Source organism: Suricata suricatta, chromosome 7 (assembly GCF_006229205.1).
Source record: "Suricata suricatta isolate VVHF042 chromosome 7, meerkat_22Aug2017_6uvM2_HiC, whole genome shotgun sequence".
NCBI lineage: Eukaryota > Metazoa > Chordata > Mammalia > Carnivora > Herpestidae > Suricata > Suricata suricatta.
In genome coordinates this window covers 32,494,448-32,515,632 of record NC_043706.1, presented here as the reverse complement: position 1 = coordinate 32,515,632, position 21,185 = coordinate 32,494,448, and the positions used below count along the sequence as shown (strand labels likewise).

Genomic DNA, 21,185 nt, shown 5'->3' with positions numbered 1-21,185 from the left:
AGACTGGCAGAAATTGGGTAAACTCTCCTTCCCTATGCCCTTTACAGGGTAAGAAATTCCCCTTACACCAAGGAGGGCTATGCCAGGCTTTAGGGGAACAATGTTACTTCTATGCCTACAGCTCAGAAATTGTATAGGATAGTCTAGCTGTGGTTCACAGCCACCACAAGAGAGGACAAGAACTAGGAGCCAAAACCAAAATTGGTATACTTTTAACATTTGGCTCTTGTATCATTAATAAGATCATAAGCGTTTGTCAAAGAGCATGTAAATGTTATTCAGTTAATGATCTTAAGAACACATTATCAAGACTTAAACTGAGACAATGGTAACTCGACTGACCCAGGATTGGGTCAGTTACAAGACAGAGGGGGGAATGTAAGAACACGAGTCTAAACCAAACAGACGCCATGACAGGCTTTAAGTTCCCCTCTGATCTAGAAGGCCTAGGTTTCAGTTCCCCGAAACTAACAGGCAGTTACACATTGCCTAGAGCAAGAGAGACCACCTTGGCAACACCCAGTCAGGGAAGGCCAGCTATCACTCTCTACATTCCAAAGGTTGAGGCCTGCAGATGGGAACTTTAGATAGGATCCTGTTACCTAATGTTAAAGTTAACCCGATAGTCACCAAATAAGACCCTGAACTCGCTCTGTAACTGGTTAATTTCAAAGATACCCTAAATGTTGTAATTGGGTCCCGCCAAAAATAACGAACACCCTGGACGATGTGTTTGGTTATAGAGTTACTGCCAATGCTGTTACACAATAATGATTGGATGTCACAATTTCTTGTAACTCCCCCTTCCTAAACCCCATAAAAACCCTACTCAGCCCTTGTTCGGGGCTCTCAGCACAGATCCACTGCACTGGTGAAGTCTGTGAGCTCGAACTTAGGCCCGACGAGCCTAAGCTGGAATAATAAATGCCCTTTGCTTTTACATGCATGACTCGGTCTCCCTGGTAGTTTCTGGTTTTTGGGGGTGATATGGAAATCTTGGGCATTACAGTACATACCAAAGAATTTATTATCAGAAATTATTGTCTAAGGCAATTGCCACTTCTGTTTTGTACCCCATACATTTTTTTAATAAAAAAGCTGACTCTCGGGTCAGTGCAGAGAAAAAAAAAGAAAAAGAAGAAGAAGATGTGGTGTATATATAATATATACAATGGAGTATTACTCAGTAATCAAAAAGAATGAAATCTTGCCATTTGCAACCACATGGATGGAACTGGAAGGTATTACGCTAAGCAAAATTAGTCAGCCAGAGAAAAACAAATATCATATGACTTCACTCATATGAGGACTTCAAGATACAAAACAGATGAAAGGGAAGCAAAAGTAATATAAAAACATATAAAACATATAAAAACAGGGAGGGGGACAAAAATATCAGAGACTCTTAAATATGGAGAACGAACAGAGGGTTGCTGAAGGGGTTGTGGCGGGGGGCACTAAATGGGTAAGGACTATTTACCCTTGAAATCATTGTTGCACTATATGCTAACCAACTTGGATGTAAATTAGAAAAATTAATTAAATAAAAATTTTTATTTTTTTTAATAAAAATTTTTAAAAAGTAAATAAATAAAGAGTTAATATATGCTGGAAAAATACTAAGTGACTCATGAACAAGTTCATTTATTGCTGCACTATTTGTAACAGCAAAAAACCTAGAAATAATTCAAATATCTACCAATAGAGAACTGGCTATATAAACTATTATGCCTCCCAAAAATATTCTGAGTATTCTGTAAATTCAAAAAGGAATAAGGGGGGGTTCCTGGCTGGCTCAGTCAGCAAAACATGCAACTCTGGATGTCAGGGTCATGAGTTCAAGCCCCACATTGGGCGTAAAGCCTACTGAAAAAAAAAAAAAAAAAAGGAATAAGGAACATCGCTCTATATACTTCTATAGAGTGATCTCCAGGATATGCTTTTAAAAGAAAAAGGCAACATGGAAAGTATTCATGGTATGCAATATTTTATGTAAGAAAGGTGACAACAAACATACCTACATATAACATATCTTGTTTTGTGTTTAACTTTGGAACTTTAACTTTGTATTTTATATAATTAAAAAATAAATTTTAAAACAACTTAAAAATTTAAAACAAACTGATATAGAAGTCCTGGAAGACAGCATAGGAGAAAATCTAGATGACCTTAGGTAACTTAGGTATGACTTTTTATTTATTTATTTTTGGGGGAGAGCTCAAGGGGAAGGGGCAGAGAGAAGGGGACAGGGGATCTGAAGTGGGCTCTGTGCTGACAGGCTGGCAGCAGAGAGCCCAGTGTGGGGCTCGAACTCATAAACTACGAGATCATGACCTAAGCCAAAGTCAGACACTCAACCAACTGAGCCACCCAGGTGCCCCAAAAACGTTGATTTTTAAATGTTTATTTGTTTTGGGGAGAGAGTAAGTGGGGGAGGGGCAGAGAGAGGAGGAGAAAAAGAGTGGCGAACCTCTGCTGTCAGCGAAGAGCCCAACACAGGGCTTGAATTCACAAACCATGAGATCATGACATGAGCCAAAACGAAGAGTCAGATACTCAAGCAACTAAGCCATCCAGGTGACCCAAAAGTTTTTATTTTACTAAAAGTTTATATGGAACAGTTAATACATTAGAAATGATAGGGCCCTAAGCAACTAACCTCTGTCCTGAAGCGAGGGCAATGGGAGACTGTCCATTGGGGGGCCGAGGCTCCTCACATGTCTTCATCTCCACCTCTACCTTATCCAGACACTGAAATAAAAGCCATGAAGAGCTAAGCATCAGCACAAAAATCCACACGGCACACACTGCAGATTACTCATCCCTACGCTCTAATGCCTAGTTGAGTGCTGTGCCCACAGTGGGCAGACATTAAACGTTTGTCAGATGAATGAACAAACTGAAATGCAAAGAGAGGCCTTATCTCCCCTCTTCCATATCCATTAGCAGCAGAACTCCATGTTAAGCATGGGATTAGCTCACAGCAGAAAACTAAAACATAAATCCCAGTTACAGAGATTACAATTCCTGGAGATTCTAGTCTTTGGGTAAAGATATGCATGGATCAGGGCATTCCCTGATGAAGGGTTTTCAGCTGATAATCACCAGATAGTCAACATAAACTACATTTATAGATTTTCCTCTGTCAGGACTCCAAAGGAAATCTAAAAGTAAACCTGGGTAGCAAATTTGTTATAAAAACCAAAAAGCAAAACAACCAACTTAGGACTCCTGGGTCTGTGTCTCAGTGCTAACACTGTGCCTCACAGCCATACCAGAATGAACCCAGACAACAGTCACTCTGTCTCAGAGAAAAGCGCACAAGCCAGACAGAACAATCACCACTCCCAAAACGAATAGCCTATCAGGACTCCTCCCCATCTTCTCTCAGATCTTTTAAAACCCAACCTCAGCCATCTCCATTTGATTACTTGCAATCAAGAAAGGCCATTACCAAACATATGGGGTGTGTCTTCAACTTTGTCCACTGGATCTGAAAGAAGAAAAGCAAAGACTCAGGGTTGTGGGAGCTGCCCCTCAGGAAAGCATGCCAGCTGGCCAAGGACAGCAATGGCACCCAGACCCCCACTCTCACCCGGATGGAGGCTCTGTTGCAGTAGACCCGAGTGATGGCTAACCATGTGGGCAGCTCCAGCACATTCTGTAGAACCTCTTCATCTAGCTCCAGGTTAGTCAGCTGACCCTCCCCTTTCAGAGTGCTCAAATTGATTTTGTCCGGGGAAAGATTCTTGGTGAACCTAAAAAGAATAAAGATAAGAAGCTATTATTTTCATGGAAATCCACTAAATGGGCATTATAGCCAATAATGCTTTTTTTTAAGTTGGAAAAAAGAGAAAGTTGAAAAAAAAAGAAAAGAAAAGAGAAAGTTAAAGAACAAATGCTGACTAATGACCACACTGTCTCTAAGCCTACTAAGACATTAGGTGAGACCTATCATTCTACTCATGATCGTATCACCTTTCTACTCAAGCAGTTCTGAAGAAATGGCTATAGCAGTGGCAACATAGACTTTTGATATTTCTGAATCCTCACATAAAACAGAGCAACTAGACAGCAACACCAAAAGCCCACGGATAACATTTATAACAAAACTAGAAGATACAGCAGCCTCATAAACCCTCATATAAAGCAAGAGGGGAACAAACATCAATAGCCATAAGACACACATACTATAAGCAGATGCAATGAGGCATCACACAGACCAAAGAACAGAAGAACTCCAAGGTAACCAAGTTTTAAATGAAAAGCAATGTGGGCCAATTTGATCACAGCAATTGAAACTAGTAAGGTGTAATCAACCGCAAGGGATCCCCACTGAGGTCCAAAGGACCTGGAGCAGGCTAGCCATATAAACTCCGGAACGAACCAAGGTTCCTTCTTAGGACAGGGCACCCATGTTGAAAAGAAACTTCTGGGAGAGGAATCCAAATTGAGCAAGATAGGGCAAACAAATGTAGAAAAGAGACTGTACAAATAAAAACAGGGTGGTGGGCTGGGTGGAGAGTGGAGAGACCAGGATATCTCAGAAAGCAAGTTATATTTTTTAACACTTCTTGAAACAGACAAGGGAGCTCTATTAAGTTACAATGTGAAAAGGGGATGCCTGTGGGTGGCTCAGTCAGTTAAGCATCCGACTCTTGATTTTGGCTCAGGTTATGGTTAATGGGATCAAGCCCCAGATCAGGCTCTGCACTGACAGCACAGAGCCTGCTTGGGATTCTCTCTCTCTGCCCCCCCCTCAAAAACAAATAAACTTTTTTTAATGATAAATCAAAAAAAAAAAAAAAAGACTGTGAAATGGTATTGGGCTAATTGTTGCCTTATTAAGTATAGTCAAATGAAACCCTAGACCGTTACACATACCTTTACTCATGTGACAGAAGAACAACCCCCTCGCCTATAGTCCTGCCAAAGTGAATGAACCTGAATCTCATCATGCTACCAGGTCCAGTTGCGAATTTGCAGGACATACAGAGGACAGAGGAAAAACACTAAACTGCAGCATAAGCATGCAATCAGCAAAATACAGACCGCAGGAAACTATATAGGCCAAGTGGCCTGGACATAATTCACACAGGCCAGTCTTCTCACTATTCCATGCTCACTGTCTCCAGTCTTCTCATGTGCTCTTGCCACCCCTTTCCTGGAGCAGCAGCATCACCGCCTGCCATGCCGGGCCCAATGCAAGACTTCTCACTGAGGCTTTCTTTCCCCAACTGCTGCAACTCACAGTAAACTTTTTTCTCCTGCATCTCTGGAATCTGTTACACACATTTAAGTCATAATCAGAGAGGGTCTTAGGATGTTCACTAATTCTCCCATATGTAGCCACCCTTGTGTAATTAGATGTGAAACCCTGTGAGGTCAGAGCTTAGTCTTAGCCATTTCTCCTAATCAAAATGGGTACCTGGCATACCCACATACCTCTCAGCTAACTATCCTGCTGCCTAGCTACTCCCAGCTCCCTTCTCTCATCTTTCCAGTTAGATTAATTTAAGGGCAGTTCCTCACAGCCTATCCTTCTCTCCTCCATAACAAACTTCCCAGATGAATCTCATCCCTGTAATTCTCACTGTTGCTGCCTCTCAGAGTCACTGCTGTCTATCTACCTCAATAATGAATTGTATATTGCCCTCCATCCGTAAGTACACGTGGCCCTTATACAGCATAGATGCTAATAATTGACTTTACAGTTACATATTGTTTACCAACTTTTATTTTTTCACATATATCTTTTCCTTTTACTAAGCTGTATTTTAGTGGTTTTGGTTTTCCTTGGACTATAACATCCTGATGTGCACGAGTTTTATCTTCACAATTTTTTTCTACAGTGCCTAAAATGGTACTATGTAAAAAGGCTCTTTAACAATTTTTAAATGATAGTAAAAAATTTTTTGAACTTTATAAACATGCAAAAAAGTACTATATGATAATTAGAGATTCATAGGAATGCAACAGCATGACAACAACAAAGTCAGGAAACTGCTTACCTGTGGGACAGGGGATGGGTCCACAGGAAGCTGTGACTGTATAAATTCTTATTTCTCACATTGAGAAGTGACTGTATGGCTATACTACTCTCTATATATTTTTGTATGGCAAATATCTCATAGTAATTCTTTCTAAGATTTCTACCAATTACCCATTGTACGTACTTACTGTTCAAAGAGCTACGCCCCCACGGGTCTCTCACGCTCCTACATGTCTTGCTGAGTATGCCAAGAACACATGATCCTGACCACTCCTTACCCAGGCCACTTCTCAGGACTGGGTTTGCAAAGGTCAGCTTTGAGGGATGAAGTAATATGCCCCACCCTAGGACAAAGAGCAGGCTTCTTACCACTTACTTCAAGGTCCCATTCCTATAACACATGTGCAAGCATCCATCTGGGTCCATTTGTGTCACTCCCATGGGACTTGAGGGGGCAGAGGGGAACTAATGCACATATATGCTTATGCTGCTTGCTGGGCTGTGAGTAATAAAGTCCTCTATCTCTGATCCAGGAGTCTCCTGTGTTCTTTCAGCATCCATAAACTACAACAGGCTAATTATTAGCTTTTACATAGGGTAAAATAAAATCCTATACCCTTACACATACTTTTGCTGATTTTAATTCATAAAAAATGTTTATCAACATTTATTGGGTATGAACCAATTTTATTCTCTGAACTCAAAAGATAAGCTTTCTACAATGGCTCCTATCATCTGAAAACTAACTTGCTACAGAGGGAAAGAGAATTTCTTTTTTCCTTCAAGGAATGGTTACCCATAAAAAATAGGACTCCGGTGTGAAAGAAAAATAAAGAACACCTTAAATGCTTCTACTACATAAAACAAGAATAACAATAATTGAAACTAAAGGAAAATATATGTGCATGCCCCTTAGTAACTTGGAGGAAACAGTCCTGTGGGAAGGAAAAAACACAGAAAACAGAACTCAACATTATTTATAACCACTAGGTACAGGCAGGCCTTCTTTTTCAAGTCCTTTATATTTAAATAAGATACTACAACTATTTCCTCCTAGCAACCCTCTCTCTACTCCTAAGTATTCTGGAGAGCCACATCAGCTCAGAAATTGGGGTGAGTCACCCTTCAGAAGTTATTAGTCTTAAAGATAAGAATTTTTGAAGATAAAAAAAAAGTAGTCTTAAAGACTGTTAAGTGTACGTGATAAGACCCCACCTCCCTGCTTCAACTGAGAATCATAGTACGTATGAGACACTGTCAGAGATGGCAGTAAGGCCTCCTTCAATATGCAAGAGAGAGAAGGCTGACAGTCACTAAGACAAGCTATTTTCCTTATGTTAGAAACCTCTCTGAAAAATAGGAGAAACATACTTCGAATAAAATGAAACAAACACAGTCAACAATGAGTTACACACATTCTAGCACTGGCATTCTCAAAGTGATTATACTAAATAGGCACCCTGTACCTAATTTCTCCATTGTGTTCTATGCAAAATCTAACTCTATTTACAGCTCCATATAAAATACGTGTCCTTTTTCCAGCTGTGAATAAAAAAGTATTGAGACTGTGTTACATTTCATCCTAACCTTGCCAGGATTTAGGGCAATGTGTCTCAAACTATGGTCCTGTGATCACATGGGTAGAATCACCTTGATGTATAGGCTTATTTAACATGTAGATTACTGGGCCACACTCCAGATATGCTGAATCACAATGGGGAGAGGATTAAGGAATCAGCAACTCAGGGCTATTCGTTTGTTCTCTAAAGTTTGAGAATGGTTTGAGTTTTCAGTTAATCCGCTAAAGTGATTCAAGGAAGGGAAACTGGGAGGTTCACATGGAAGGGAGATGCATAAATCCATTCTTTAAGAACAGAGAAGTTTTCAAATTCTATTCTTATCATGGCTGAGTGTTTAAGAGCACAGGCTTTAGAGTTAGACTTGGGCTCAACATCTGGCTCTCTCACTAATGTTGTGACTTTAGGCAAACTGTTCAACCAACGTCACAGGACTGGTGGGGTTAACAGAGCTAACTAACATACACTAAATATCCAGCATTTGTTAAGTGCTCAATAAATAAATAGGAATCATAATTATTTCTGTATCCCACTGCTGCCCTTAGAAAAGGATCACATTACTATCTTTAAAAAAAAATAGGAGGCCTAGATTATAATCCTAGGGTTCAAGCTTTCTTCAAGAGACGACCCCTCAGATCTCTTTCTATCCCAATGTATCATCCTCCATTCCCAATATGCCTATTTCTATCTTTTCCATCCAAGCGTCTACAAATTGAAATCTGAACAAGGTTAAAACTGAATTAATATTCCCCAGAAAGCCTTTCCAGAGCCCCTCTCTGGCTCCAAGAATAGATTTTCATCCTTTGTCCCTCTAGTACTACTGGGTCACAAGAGAACCAAGTACAGGGAATCAAATTATCAATTAATCTAGTCAAAATCAAGCTTATAAAGGCAAGTCCAACCAAGTGAAAAGAACAGGCGTATAGGTGGTAACCAGCAGAGTTCTATGAACTTTGCAGCCATGTCATTTGGCAAATGCCAGCTCGGACTTCTTTAGGGCAGTGCTGCAAAGGAGCGAACTCTGCTACCTGAGAGTAACCAGGTGGACTTACCTTGGAAATGACTACAAGTGTGTGAACACCAGGCAGCCAGGACTAGAGACTAACCTCAGCAAGGACTGGTCATCAGCCTCCTGGCATACTGCCCTCATCAACAGCACCAACACAGGAACAACTGCACAAGCACAAACCCCAGAAGAACCTGTCTTCCCACCTCAAAGTAGATGAGGCCCCGGATGAAAAGTGATCACTCATACTTCCAGGTAGGGGACAGAAGAATGAGCAAGTTGGAGGAGAAACTTCCTTTTATTATATAATTTTGGCTATCAGAGTAGAGAATCTCTCTACAGAGATTACAATGCAGGTTTGCTGGACCACCACGGCTGTTTTCCCCTAGGAGTAATAATAAATTTGTCAGTTTACTTTTAGGATTCAACAAGAAGTGGATTGTCACCTTAGTAGCTTCTCAAAGAAGGTAGAATTCCTCAACTGATTTTGACTGCATCTTACAGTAATAACAAGAAATAGGTAAAAAGGTAATCCATGGAGCCAGCTATGGAGAAAGGTTGTGGAGGTTGGCTCAACCAAGGAAACCAGATCTGAGATCTGATCTGAAACCACTTTATTCAGCATCTGTATTCCTAACTGAGGATGATATCTCTGATTCCAGGTTGCTGAAAAGGCTAATGGAAGCCTGCTATTCCACTTCAAGTATGTAGGGAAACATTTTCTGGCCATCTGTTACTACTACAGAGTATAGAAGCTAAGATGAAGTCAAGCTGGAAAAACAGATTTTGATCAGGTTTCATTTCTGCCAAAGGATTGCAATCTGCCAAAGAGACAACAGAGAAAGACTCTCAAGATATCTTTGTGAAAATGTACCACAATGTTAGGAAGTGAGAATTCTTACATTTTTAGATTCACAGAATTTCAGAGTAGAAGGAATCTTAAATACTCATTCAGTCCAAATCTATAATTTGCAAATGGCTAGAAAGTTAAATGACTTGCCCAGAGTCACCCCTAGCCAATGGCAAACCTGGGTCTAAATAAATGGCAGAAATGAGACTTAAGCCAGCATTCGTTCAACTCTCCCACTACCCTATATTCTGTAATTCTGTACTTTGATTGCTGATAATACAGTCAATGAGTTGCAATTATCAGTCTGCTTCAGGTCCCACAGAAATTGAAACCCCACAAAAGTAAGTATGTCTGCAAATACTTGCTTTGCTTCCTTCACTATTTTTTTCCACTGAGGTGATCATAGTCCAGGCCTTGGTTTCTAACCTAAGCTTCCTAAGCAAATCTGTATCAGAGTATTTTCACTGCTCAGCCACACCACAGGCATGATTTTTAGCAAAAATATAACACATCAAGCTGTGGATTTAAATGCAGGACCCCTAAATTATCTAAACAAAATATCTCAGTCATTAAAGTAGCTAACATTATTCCATCCAGGATCATGTGATGGAAAATGCCATTCAATCTTAGAGGTTTGTCCTAATAGGTTTTACTCGCAAAATTTCTACATGAACAAATACATGCTTTTCTTGGAAGAAAATTCTCTCTCCTGGATTTTTGATTCTGGCATTGGGTTTTTAAATTGTTTTGTGCTATTTAAGATGCAATTTATATACAGTAGTTTATTTTATTTATTGAGTGAGTGAGTAAGAATCCCAAGCAGGCGCTCAGCGCAGAGCCCAACATGGGGCTCGAACTCACAAACCATGAGATCATAACCTGAGCCAAACGCAAGAGTCAGATGCTTAACCAACTGAGCCACCCAGGTACCCCTACAGTAGCTTATTTCTCAGCTTTCTATTTTATTTCACTGGTCTACTTTTCCTTATGCTAATACCACACTGGCCTTATTACAGTAGCTTCATTTTAAGTCTGAAAAATAGTATAAATCTCATTCTATTTTTCCCCAAGATTATTTTGATCATTCTAGGTACTTTACATTTCCATACAAATTTTTATTTTTTTATTTTTTTAATTAAATAGTTTATTACCAAGTTGGTTTCCATATAACACCCAGGGCTCTTCCCCACATGGCCCCTCTCCATGACCACCAACCCCCACCCCCTTCCCCGCTCTTCAGCCCTCAGTTTGTATTCAGTATTCAAGAGTCTCTCATGATTTGCCTCACTCCCTCTCCCTAACTCTTCCCCCACCCTTGCCCCTTCCCATGGTCCCCTGTTAGGTTTCTCCTGTTAGACCTATAAGTGAAAACATGGTATCTGTCCTTCTCTGCCTGACTTGTTTTACTTAGTATGACTCCCTCTAGGTCCATCCATACAAATTTTTTAATCAGTCTGACAATTTCTGCAGGAGGGGGGAAAGAAAGCACCTGTTGAAATTCTGATTGGAACTGCATAGCTCAACTGGGGGAGATCTGACATATTCACAAGGATGAGTCCGTGTATCCTTGAAGACGGTATACAGTCAGGGTATGGCATATTTATTTGGGTCTTCTTTAACTTGTCTAGGCAACATTTTATAGTTTACATCTTTTTACATCTTTTTCCCATTTATATGTAGATTTTATATTTTTGAAACTACTATAAAAGAAACTTTAAAATTTTTTCTAGCTGTTTGCTGCCAGAAGATAGAAATAAAAGTGTTATTTTCATATTGATTTGGGGTTTTTTTAAGTATTTTATTTTTAAGTAGTCTCTACACCCAACACGGAGCTCAAACTTACAACCCCAAGATCAAGAGTCCCACCCTCTACCAAATGAGCCAGCCAGGTGCCACTTTATTGACTTTGTATCCTACAACCTTAATAAATTCAATTACTAACTCTAGTGGTTGTTTTGTAGGTTTTTTAGGATTTTCTATGTAAATAATTGTATCTGTAAATAGAGACAGTTTTACTTCCTCATTTCCGATCTCTGAGAAAACTTGATATTTATATACTGTTCCTGTATGTTGCAACCTTGCTAAACTCACTTATCAGTTCTAATAACTTTTTTTAATGTTTTTTTTTTTTGAGAGAGAGAGAGAGTGTGTGAGCAGGGGAGGGTCAGAGAGAGAGGGAGAAAACTGATGAATCTCTGAGAAAACTGATATATATTGTTCCTGTATGTTGCAACCTTGCAAAACTCACTTATCAGTTCTAATAACTTTTTTCTTTTTTTTTTTTTTTTTTTTTGAGAGAGCGAGAGTGAGCAGGGGAAGGTCAGAGAGGGAGACACAGAATCTTAAGACAGGCTTCAGGCTCTGAGTTGTCAGCACAGAGCCCGAAGTTGGGTTCAAATCCACGAACTGTGAGATCATGACCTGAGCAGAAGTGGGACGCTCAACCGACTGAGCCACCTAGGCACCCCTAATAACTTTTTCTTAAAGAAACCATAAGAGTTCTACATAGACATCCACATAGTCTGCAACATCTTTGTCAAGCTTCTGTTACCAAGATTATGATAGACATATTAAACAAGATGGGAAGTGTTTTCCTTCTCTATCTCCCAAAATAATTTGTGTCAAATGGGTACTATTCTTTTTTCTTTTTTTTAAATGTTTTTATTCATTTTTTAGAGAAAGAGAGAGAGACAGCGCAAGCAGGGGAGGGTCAGAGAGACAGGGAGATACAGAATCTGAAGCAGGCTCCAAGCTCTGAGCTGTCAGCACAGAGCTCGACGCAGGGCCCAAAACCACGAACCGTGAGATCGTGACCTGAACTGAAATCGGACGCTTAGCCGACTGAGCCACTCAGGCGCCCCTATTTTTTCAAGTGTTCAACAGAAATTATCAATAAAACTATCTGGACCTGGAGTTTTCTTTATAAAATAAGGTTTTGATAACGAATGCAATTTTTTAATAGACATGGGGCCACTCAGATATTCTATTTCATAGTCAATTCTACTGTTAATGTTTTTCAAATAATTATGTGCACTTCATTTAAGTTGCTGAGTTTATTGACAATAGATATTAATAATTGCTTGCTACCTTTTAACATCTGTAAGATCTAACTATATCCCCCTCTTTCATCCTTGATAGCATTTATGATTTCTTTTTCTTAATCAGTTTCACTAAAGGTTAATTTTATTGATCTCTAAAACAAACTTTTGTCTTTATTAATCTTATCTATTTTTTTAATATTTCATTTATTTTTGAGAGAGAGAGAGAGAGAGAGAACGTGAGCAGGGAAGGGTCAGAGAGAGAAGGAGACACAGAATCTGAAGACAGGCTCCAGGTTCTGAGCTGTCGACAAAGGACCCGACGTGGAGCTTGAACCCATGAACCGTGAGATCATGACCTAAGCTGAAGCCGGACGCTCAACTGAATGAGCCACCCAGGCACCCCTAACTTCCTCTATTTTTGTCCTATATTCAATGTCAGTGATTTCTGTTTTTCCTTTATTCTACTTACTTGGGTTTATTATGTTCATCGTTTTCTAGCATTTTAAGTTGGAAACCTTAATCATTGATTTTTAAACTTTTCCCTAATATAAGCATTTAAACCTATATATTTCCTAGCACTTCCTTTATATGCTATATCCCACAAGTTTTGATACATTGCATTTTCATTGCCAACTAGCTAACATTTTCTCATCTCTTTTATAAAATGTTTTCTTTGACCATGAGTTATTTAGAAATGTATTTTAAATAGTCCAAATTTATAGGGCTTTTATAGTCATCTTGATAACTTAATTTCATTGTAGTTAGGGAATATTCTATGTAAATTTTCAGTATTTTGACATTTGTTGAGACATATGTTATAGTCTAATGCATGGTCTATTTTGGTAAACATTCCCTGTGCATTTGAAAAGAATGTTGTTCTTCCAGTTGTTACGTGTAGTGTTCTATAAATGTCAATTAGGCAAGGCAATGCATGTTATTCAGATCTTCTATCTCTTTATTGATATTGTGCAAGCTGTTCCACTGACTACTGAGGAAGCAGTATTAAAAACATCCAACTATAATAGTGGATTTGCCTTTTTTGGCTTTTGTTTGGTTTTGCTTCATGTGTATTGAAGCTATTTTATTAGGTTCAAATACATTAAGGATTGTGTCCTTTTTTTTTAAGTTTATTTATTTTGAGAGAGAGAGAGAGAGAGAGAGAGAGAGAGAGAGAGAGAGAATCCCAAGCAGGCTCAAGTCGACACAGGGTTCAGTCTCACAAACCGTGAGATCATGACCTAAGCCAAAATCAAGAGCCACTCGATTTGAGCCATACTTGATTAAGCCACACTTAATAAGCCACTGTTTTCCTGATGAAGTGACTGTGTCTTTCTTATGAAATTATCCTTTTACTATGAAATGTTTATCTCTGCATTTTTTTGAGAAAGATAGATTAAGTAGGAGGAGGGTGAGAGGAAAGGGATAGGGGAGGGGGGAAAGGGGGAGAGGGAGAGAGAGAGACAAAGAGATAGAGAGGAGAGAGAGAGAGAGAGAAAGAGAGAGATCGATCTTAAGCAGACTCCACATTCAGTGTGGAGCCTGATGCAGGGCTCAATTCCACAACCCTGGGATCATGACCTGTGCCAAAATCAAGAGTTGGACACTCAACTGACTAAACTACCCAGGCACCCCTCTTATCTCTAGTAGTAATCTTTGTCTTGAAGTCTATTTTGTCTGATGATAATATAGCCACTCCAGCATTCTTGTGCTTACTGTTCATATAGTGTACCTTTCTTCCTCCTCACTTTCAATCTATTTGTGTCTACCCCTTTTTTGTCCAGTCTGACAACCTCTACCGTTAACTTGGAGTGGTCAATTCATTTACACTTAATGTAATTATTGATATTGGTTGATTTTGGTTTAGCATTCGATTTGTTTCATCCGGTTTTTGTTCCTCAGTTCTTCTTTCCTGCCTTCTTCTTAGGTTAACCTAATTATTTTCAGTATTTCATTGTAATTATTTTATGGGCTTTTTAGCTAAACCTCCTTACCAGTGTGAGTGTGACTTCTCTGGGGATACGAAATGCAAACTTATCACAATCTACTTACAGTTAATATTGTACTACTTCACATAAAAATTTAGGAATCTTTGCAACAAAATAGTTCATTTACTGTCCTTCACCTTGTGGACCATAATTGTCACACATATTACATACACAATAGTCCCCCTTTATGCACGAGAGATACATCCCCAAACCCCCATGGATGCCTGAAATTGCAGTACTGAATCCTATATATGTTTGTTTTCCTATTAAGACATAACTATGACAAAGTTTAATTTACAAATTAGGCAAATAAGAGATTTAAAAAAATAATAAAATAGAACAATCATAATATGCTACAATAAGTTATATGAATGTGGTTTCTCTCAAAATAGCTCATTTTACTGTACTTCTTGTGAGGATATAAAATGAAAAAATGCCTATGGGATGAGCTGAAGTGAGGTGACTGAAGTAGGTACTAAGACACAGCATCAGGTTACTACTGACCTTCTGACGACATGTCAGAAAGAGGATCACCTGCTTATGGAATGCAGTTGACCACAGGTGGCTGAAACCATGGAAAGCAAACCTGTGGATAAGGGAGGATGACCATACATACGTTACAGACCCACAAGATAGTGTTAAAGTCTTGTCTATTATAGAAATTGAAAATAAAAAATATATATGTATATAAAGTTTTTATAAATATAGTCTTTTACATCTACATTTCCAGTGTTCTCCACTCTTTCCTATAGATCCAAATTTCCATCTGATATCACTTCTCTTCAATCTGAAGAACTTTCTTCGGTATCTCTTATAGTATTGCTGGGATTCTGTTTTCACTTGTCTAAAAATGTCTTTATTTTACTTTCCATTTTAAAAAACATTTAAGCTAGTTATGGAATTTTAGGTTAAGAACTTCTCTCAGCATTTTAAAGACACCAGCCCACTGTATTCTTGCCTCTGTTGTTACTGATGAAAAGTCAGTCATTAATTTATATCATTGTTCTCCATTATGTGAGAAGTCATTTTTCTCTGGCTGCTCTCATTTTTCTCTTTATCTTTAGTCTTCAGCAATATGACTGTGATGTGCCTGGAGTAGCTTTCTTTGTATCTATCCTACTTAGGACTTACTAAGCTTCTTGGATTTTATCTATAAATCTGTTTTTCACCAAACTTGAAACTTTTAGCCACTATTTCTTTTTTTAATAACAGCTCTATTGAAGCAGAATTCACATACCATAGACACATTCATTTAAAATGTGCAATTGAATGGGGGCACCTGGGTAGCTCAGTCAGTTAAATGTCTCACTTCGGCTCAGGTCATGATCTCACAGTTCGTGGGTTTGAGCCCCACATCGGGCTCTGTGCTGACAGCTCAGAGCCTGGAGCTGCTTTGGATTCTGTGTCTCCCTCTCTCTGCCCTTCCCCTGCTCTTTCTCTCTCTCTCTCTCAAAAATAAATAAGCATTTAAAAAATTAAATGTACAAATGTATGTTAAATGTAAATTAAATGTAAAAATTAAGCCATACAAAAATTGAATGGTTTTTAGTATACTCACAGAGTTGTGCAACCATAAGCTTAATCAATTTTGGAACATTTTCATTACCCTCTTCCAAAAAAACCTGTACCCTTCAGCTATCATCCACATTCTCCCTACTCCCTCTAACCTGGTAACCATTATTCTATTTTCTGTCTCAACAGATTTGCCTATTCTGGTTACTTAACATTAAATGGGATTACATAACATGTGGTCTCTTGTGACTAGCCTCTTTCAACTTAGCGTATTTTTAAGGTTCATCCATGTTGTAACAGCAATCAGCACTTCTTTCCTCTTTATGGTCAAAAATATTCCATTATACAGATACACCACATTTTGTTTATCATTCATCAGTTGATGGACATTTGGGTTGTTTCCACTTTTGAGACATTGTGAATAATACCACTATGAAGATGCCAGTACAAGTTTTTATGTGAACATATGCTTTTATTTGTTGGGTATACAAGTAGGAGTGGAACTTCTGTGTAAAATGGTAACTCTGATACTTTTTGAGGAACTGCCAGACCATTTTCCAAAGTGGCTGTACCATTTTACAGCCCTACCAGCAGTGTTTGAGAGTTCCTCTTGCTCTACATCCTCACCAACATTTGTTATTATTTCTCCATATTTTCACCAACACCGTTATTATCTTTTTAATTGCAGTCATCCTTGTAGCCATTGTGATTGTGATCTGCATTTCCTTGATGGCTGATAATGTTGAATATCTCCTGTGTTTGTGGCCATTTATGCATCTTTCTTAAAGAAATGTCTATTCAGATCCTTTGCTTATTTTTAAATAGGGTTGTCTTTTGTTTACTTGTCAGCCATTATTTCTTCAAATATTTTTGTCTTGTTTTAATTATCTACTGCAGCATAACAAATCACATCATAGCTAGTGCCATAAAACAATCAGCATCATATTAAGCGCACAGATTTTATGGATCAGAAATTCATTCAATGGGTAACTGGGAGAGCTTTACTCTGATCCATGAATTCTAGGGCTTCATCTGGGATGCCATGTATGGCTGGGAGCTGGGATCACCTAGAGTGAGTGGCTTCTTCACTCACATGGTTGGCTCCTGGGTTGAAATGTCTCCAAGACCAGGCTCAGTCAGGACTGTTAACTGGAGCACCTACATGTGGTTGCTCTGTGTAGCTCAGATGTCACTTCCAACCGCAGTCTATTGGCCAAGAAAAGAACATGTATGATGGTAGATACTGTTGCAGCCATCTTTGGAAAATACAATCCGCCACATGTCTTCTCTCTCCTTGCCTTCTTGGACTCCAAATACATACATATTAATATTGTTCCACAGTCCCTTACGCTCTGTTTTTCTTTCTCTTTTCTATAGCGTGGATAATTCCTGTCACTCTATTTTCAAGTTCACAGACACTTTCTTTAGCCATCTCCAATCTGCTGTTAAGCACATCCAGTACATTTTTCATTTCAGGTACTGTACTTTTAAATCCTAGATTTTACATTTGATTCTTTTTATAGTTCCCACTTCTCTGCTAAGATTCTCCATCTGTTCACTTATTATTACCACATTTGTTTTAACATTGTCTGATCATTTCAACATCTGAGTCATCCTGCGGTCAATTTCTATTGGCTGACATTCTGAACAAGTCAGATTTTCCTTCATTGCACATCTAGTCATTTATTATTGTATACTGAACATTACTGAGATTCTAAATTCTGTCAATCTTCCTCTGAAGAGTGAATTGTGTTCTACTAGGAAATTTACTTGTCTAGATTCATACTCCAAACTCTGTCACCTCCACAAGAGGCCACAGCTAAATCTCAGCTCAATTCTTTCAGCTTACATACTCTCAGGTCATGATCTCGCAGTTTATGGGTTTGAGACCTGTGTTGGGCTCTGTGCTGACAGCTTGGAGCCTGGAGCCTGCTTGGGATTCTGTCTGTCTCTCTTTCTCTCTCTCTACCCTCCCTGCTCATGCACTCTTTCTCTCTCTCTTTTAGTCTCTCAAAAAACAAATAAAACATTTAAAAAATAAAAAGGTCTTAGGGCACCTGGGTGGCTCAGTGGGTTTGAGTGTCCGACTTCAGCTCAAGTCATGATCTCATGATTCATGGGTTCAAGCATCACATCAGGCTCTGTGCTGACAGTACGAAGCCAGCTTCGTATTCTGTGTTTCCCTCTCTGCCTCTTCCCCACTCGTGTTTTCTCTCTCTGTCTTTCCTCCCTCCCTCCCTCCCTCTCTCTCTTTCTCTCTCTCTCAAAAATAAACGTTAAATAATTTTTTTAAAAAAATGAAGGTCTCTAACCCTAAGAAGGACTATGTGCTCCTCTAGTGTGTCATTTCCATCTGTGTCTGGCACAAAGTCTAGGACAAGAATGCTTAATTAATATTTACTGATTATAATACAAAGTGAATAAATGATAATTGCCAAAGAGATGGAATGAGCTAAAGGGTACATCCAACAATCCAACCACATTCTATCACACACTGTAAGCCAACTATAATACTCTGATTAACTGGATATATTAAACCAGGTTTAAGAGTGTCATATGTAAACACTGAAATAAACTTATCTGTGATGTTGAGGTAGAAGGCACGCCCTTCTCATTAGAGACAAGTAGAAGTGCTAGGTTTTTTAAAAGCACAGAGAGAGAGAGAGAAGTATATTCTAAAAGCTCTGTCTAGAAGGGGAGCCTGAGTGACTCAGGCAGTTAAGTGACTGACTCTTTCTTTCGTAATTTTAAGATTATTTATTTTGAGTGAGTGAGTGAGTGAGTTAGAGAGAGAGAGAAGGAGAGAGAAAGAGAGCGAGCAAGCAAGTTGGGGAGGGGCAGATAGAGAGGGAGAGACAGAATCCCAAGCAGGCTCCGCATTGTCAGGGTGGAGCCTGGTAAGGGGTTCCAACTCATGAACCATGAGATCATAACCTAAGCCAAAACCAAGAGTCGGATGCTTAACCAACTGAGCCACCCAGGTGCCCCAAGTGACTTAATCTTGATTTCAGCTCTGGTGTTGATCTCACGGTCATAATCACACAGTTGTTAATTAAGTTCAAGCCCTGTGCTAGGCATGAAGCCTACTTTAAAAATAAAAAAAATAATAAAATTTAAAAATAAACTTTGTCTAGCAGCTTTTATTATATATATTTAATATATATCAGGAAAAATGAAAAAGAAGGATATTTCTCTGGGAATAAAAATTATTTTTTAAATAATAGCTAACATTTAATGATTGCTTACTTTATTCCAGGCACGTCCTAATAAGCACTTTGTTCTACATTTTTGATTCACTGATTTCTCTCAATGATCCCATGATATAAAGGACAACGTTCATCTCCATTTGACAGAAGAGAGAACTAAAGCATAGAAAGGTTAAATATCTTGCCCAAGATCACAGCAAGCTAGGATTCAAAATTGAGCAGTGTGGCTCAAGAACTTGCAGCCTCAACTACACTATACCATGTCTCTGACTTTTAACAAAGTCAAGAGAGGTGCACCGGTCTGGAGAAGTCTGCTGCCTCGGACCGGATCAATGGCAATCGAGAAGTAGCAGAGTCCTACCCAGATGCGTTGGTGTAGTATACAAGCATCTATGACCTAGCCTCTAGCTTCCCAGTAGCATCTCTAGCTGTGTTCCACCCTCACACCCTACGTTCCAGTGACCCAGAATGAGAGGCAGTCTCTTAAAGGCACCCTACTGTTTCTCAGTTCAATACCACTGCTCATTCAGCAAGCATCCCCTTTCTGCCCCTGACTCTCTGTGCTTTCCCCCCAGGCTCCACAGATACTTCCTAATGCCTTGCTGAGCTTATTGTTTACAGGACTGTTTTTTGCTGGATGCAGTTGACTCCCTGAAAGGGACGCTTGTCTCTCTTTTTGGAGTTGCTAATGCTTGGACACAATTCAGGTGGTCAATACAAGTTTCCTGACAGAACGGGCACCTGGGTGGCTCAGTTGGTTGAACGTCCAGCTTCAGCTCAGGTCATGATCTCACATTCTCTGGGTTTGAGTCCCGCATCAGGCTCTGTGCTGACAGCTAACTCAGAGCCTGGAGGCTGCTTCAGATTCTGGGTCTCCCTCTCTCTCTGCCTTTTCGCCACTTACTCTCTGTCTCTCAAAATAAAGACTTAAAAAAAAAAAGGTTCCTGACAGAATAAGTGGATAAATGGTCTCAGAAATAGAGTCCTCAAACGCAGCCCAGGGTCTGAGGTTAGCTAAGGGGAAGGCTAGACTCCCTGTGTGAGAAAGACTGAAACACCACCTGCACCTGACTATCCAACCACCTTGCAGCAAATCTTCCTCAAAGAGACTGTGGAACCTCTCTTGTGGGCTCAGAGGACTAAAGAGCCGCAAGTCAACTTACAGTTGGATTCTACTGAGGTTCAGAAAAAATACATTGCCAGGCCTCGAACTTCACATCAACCTCTGTTAAGACATTTTCTCAAATGAAATGCATTCCTGAACCGCAGCCCTTTCTTTAAAATGAATTAAAAAAAAACACACAGATTTCAAAAAGAGAGAAAGAAGGAAAGAGGAAAAGAAAAGGATAACAGATTTCTCTTAAAAAAGAGAAATGCATGTTTTCAGCTCTGCCTAGGAAAGCACTAGACCAAAGAGCTGGAGGCACTCGGCTTCAAGGAACTTAGCCTGTCCTTATCAGGATTTTCTGTATTTTGCAACTCTCCAACTCTCCAAAGACACACACATACCACAAACAGCTGCCCACACCCCTGCTCCTCCCCTACTGCCCTGGAAACCATTTTTGGAAAATCAGAAACTAACTGGGAACTTCCAGAGTATTTGTGGATCCAAAAGCTATGAAAGTAAGAGGAACTTAGGGGAGCTGACCCTACGGGACATATTCTAAATTACAACTGGTCTAATTAGAGTAGTATTCCTTCTCCAAAATATGCTGTCTACGCTCCCCCTTGACTTAGCTGAAATCATATATCTTAAAGAATTAGGAATTTTGATGTGAAAGTGAGACGAGGAGGGCATGCAGGCTTGGGAGGGGGTACGGTAGTGAAGGGCTGAGGGCAGAATTGGGGCAATGGGGTGCATGAGGAGGTGGGAGAAGAGAAGAGAGTGTGTATCAACAGCAAACTTCATCTGTTTCAGAATTTAGTCTTAAATTAGTGATTCTCAGCCCTGACAGACTCAATTCCATGAGCGACACTGGACACTGCCAAGAGTGACAACATTTTCTAAAATAATGA

The 21,185-nt window shown here is 39.4% G+C and overlaps 1 protein-coding gene across 4 annotated transcripts in view; it reads right to left on the bottom strand.

The window, feature by feature from the left end:
- Positions 1-21,185, bottom strand: part of UHRF1BP1 (UHRF1 binding protein 1) — a 67,944-nt gene that overhangs the window by 37,104 nt on the left and 9,655 nt on the right. The window contains exons 1-4 of one of the 4 annotated variants that reach the window (XM_029944180.1): positions 6,369-6,643; positions 3,596-3,758; positions 3,455-3,493; positions 2,660-2,751 (exon numbers count right to left, since the gene is read on the bottom strand). In XM_029944180.1, the coding sequence (XP_029800040.1) occupies positions 2,660-2,751; positions 3,455-3,493; positions 3,596-3,758; positions 6,369-6,433 (359 nt within the window). In that variant the 5' untranslated portion in view covers positions 6,434-6,643. Of the gene's footprint in view, positions 1-2,659; positions 2,752-3,454; positions 3,494-3,595; positions 3,759-6,368; positions 6,644-21,185 lie in introns of those variants that run through there. The other 3 variants (XM_029944182.1, XM_029944181.1, XM_029944183.1) reach the window with 3 other exon arrangements.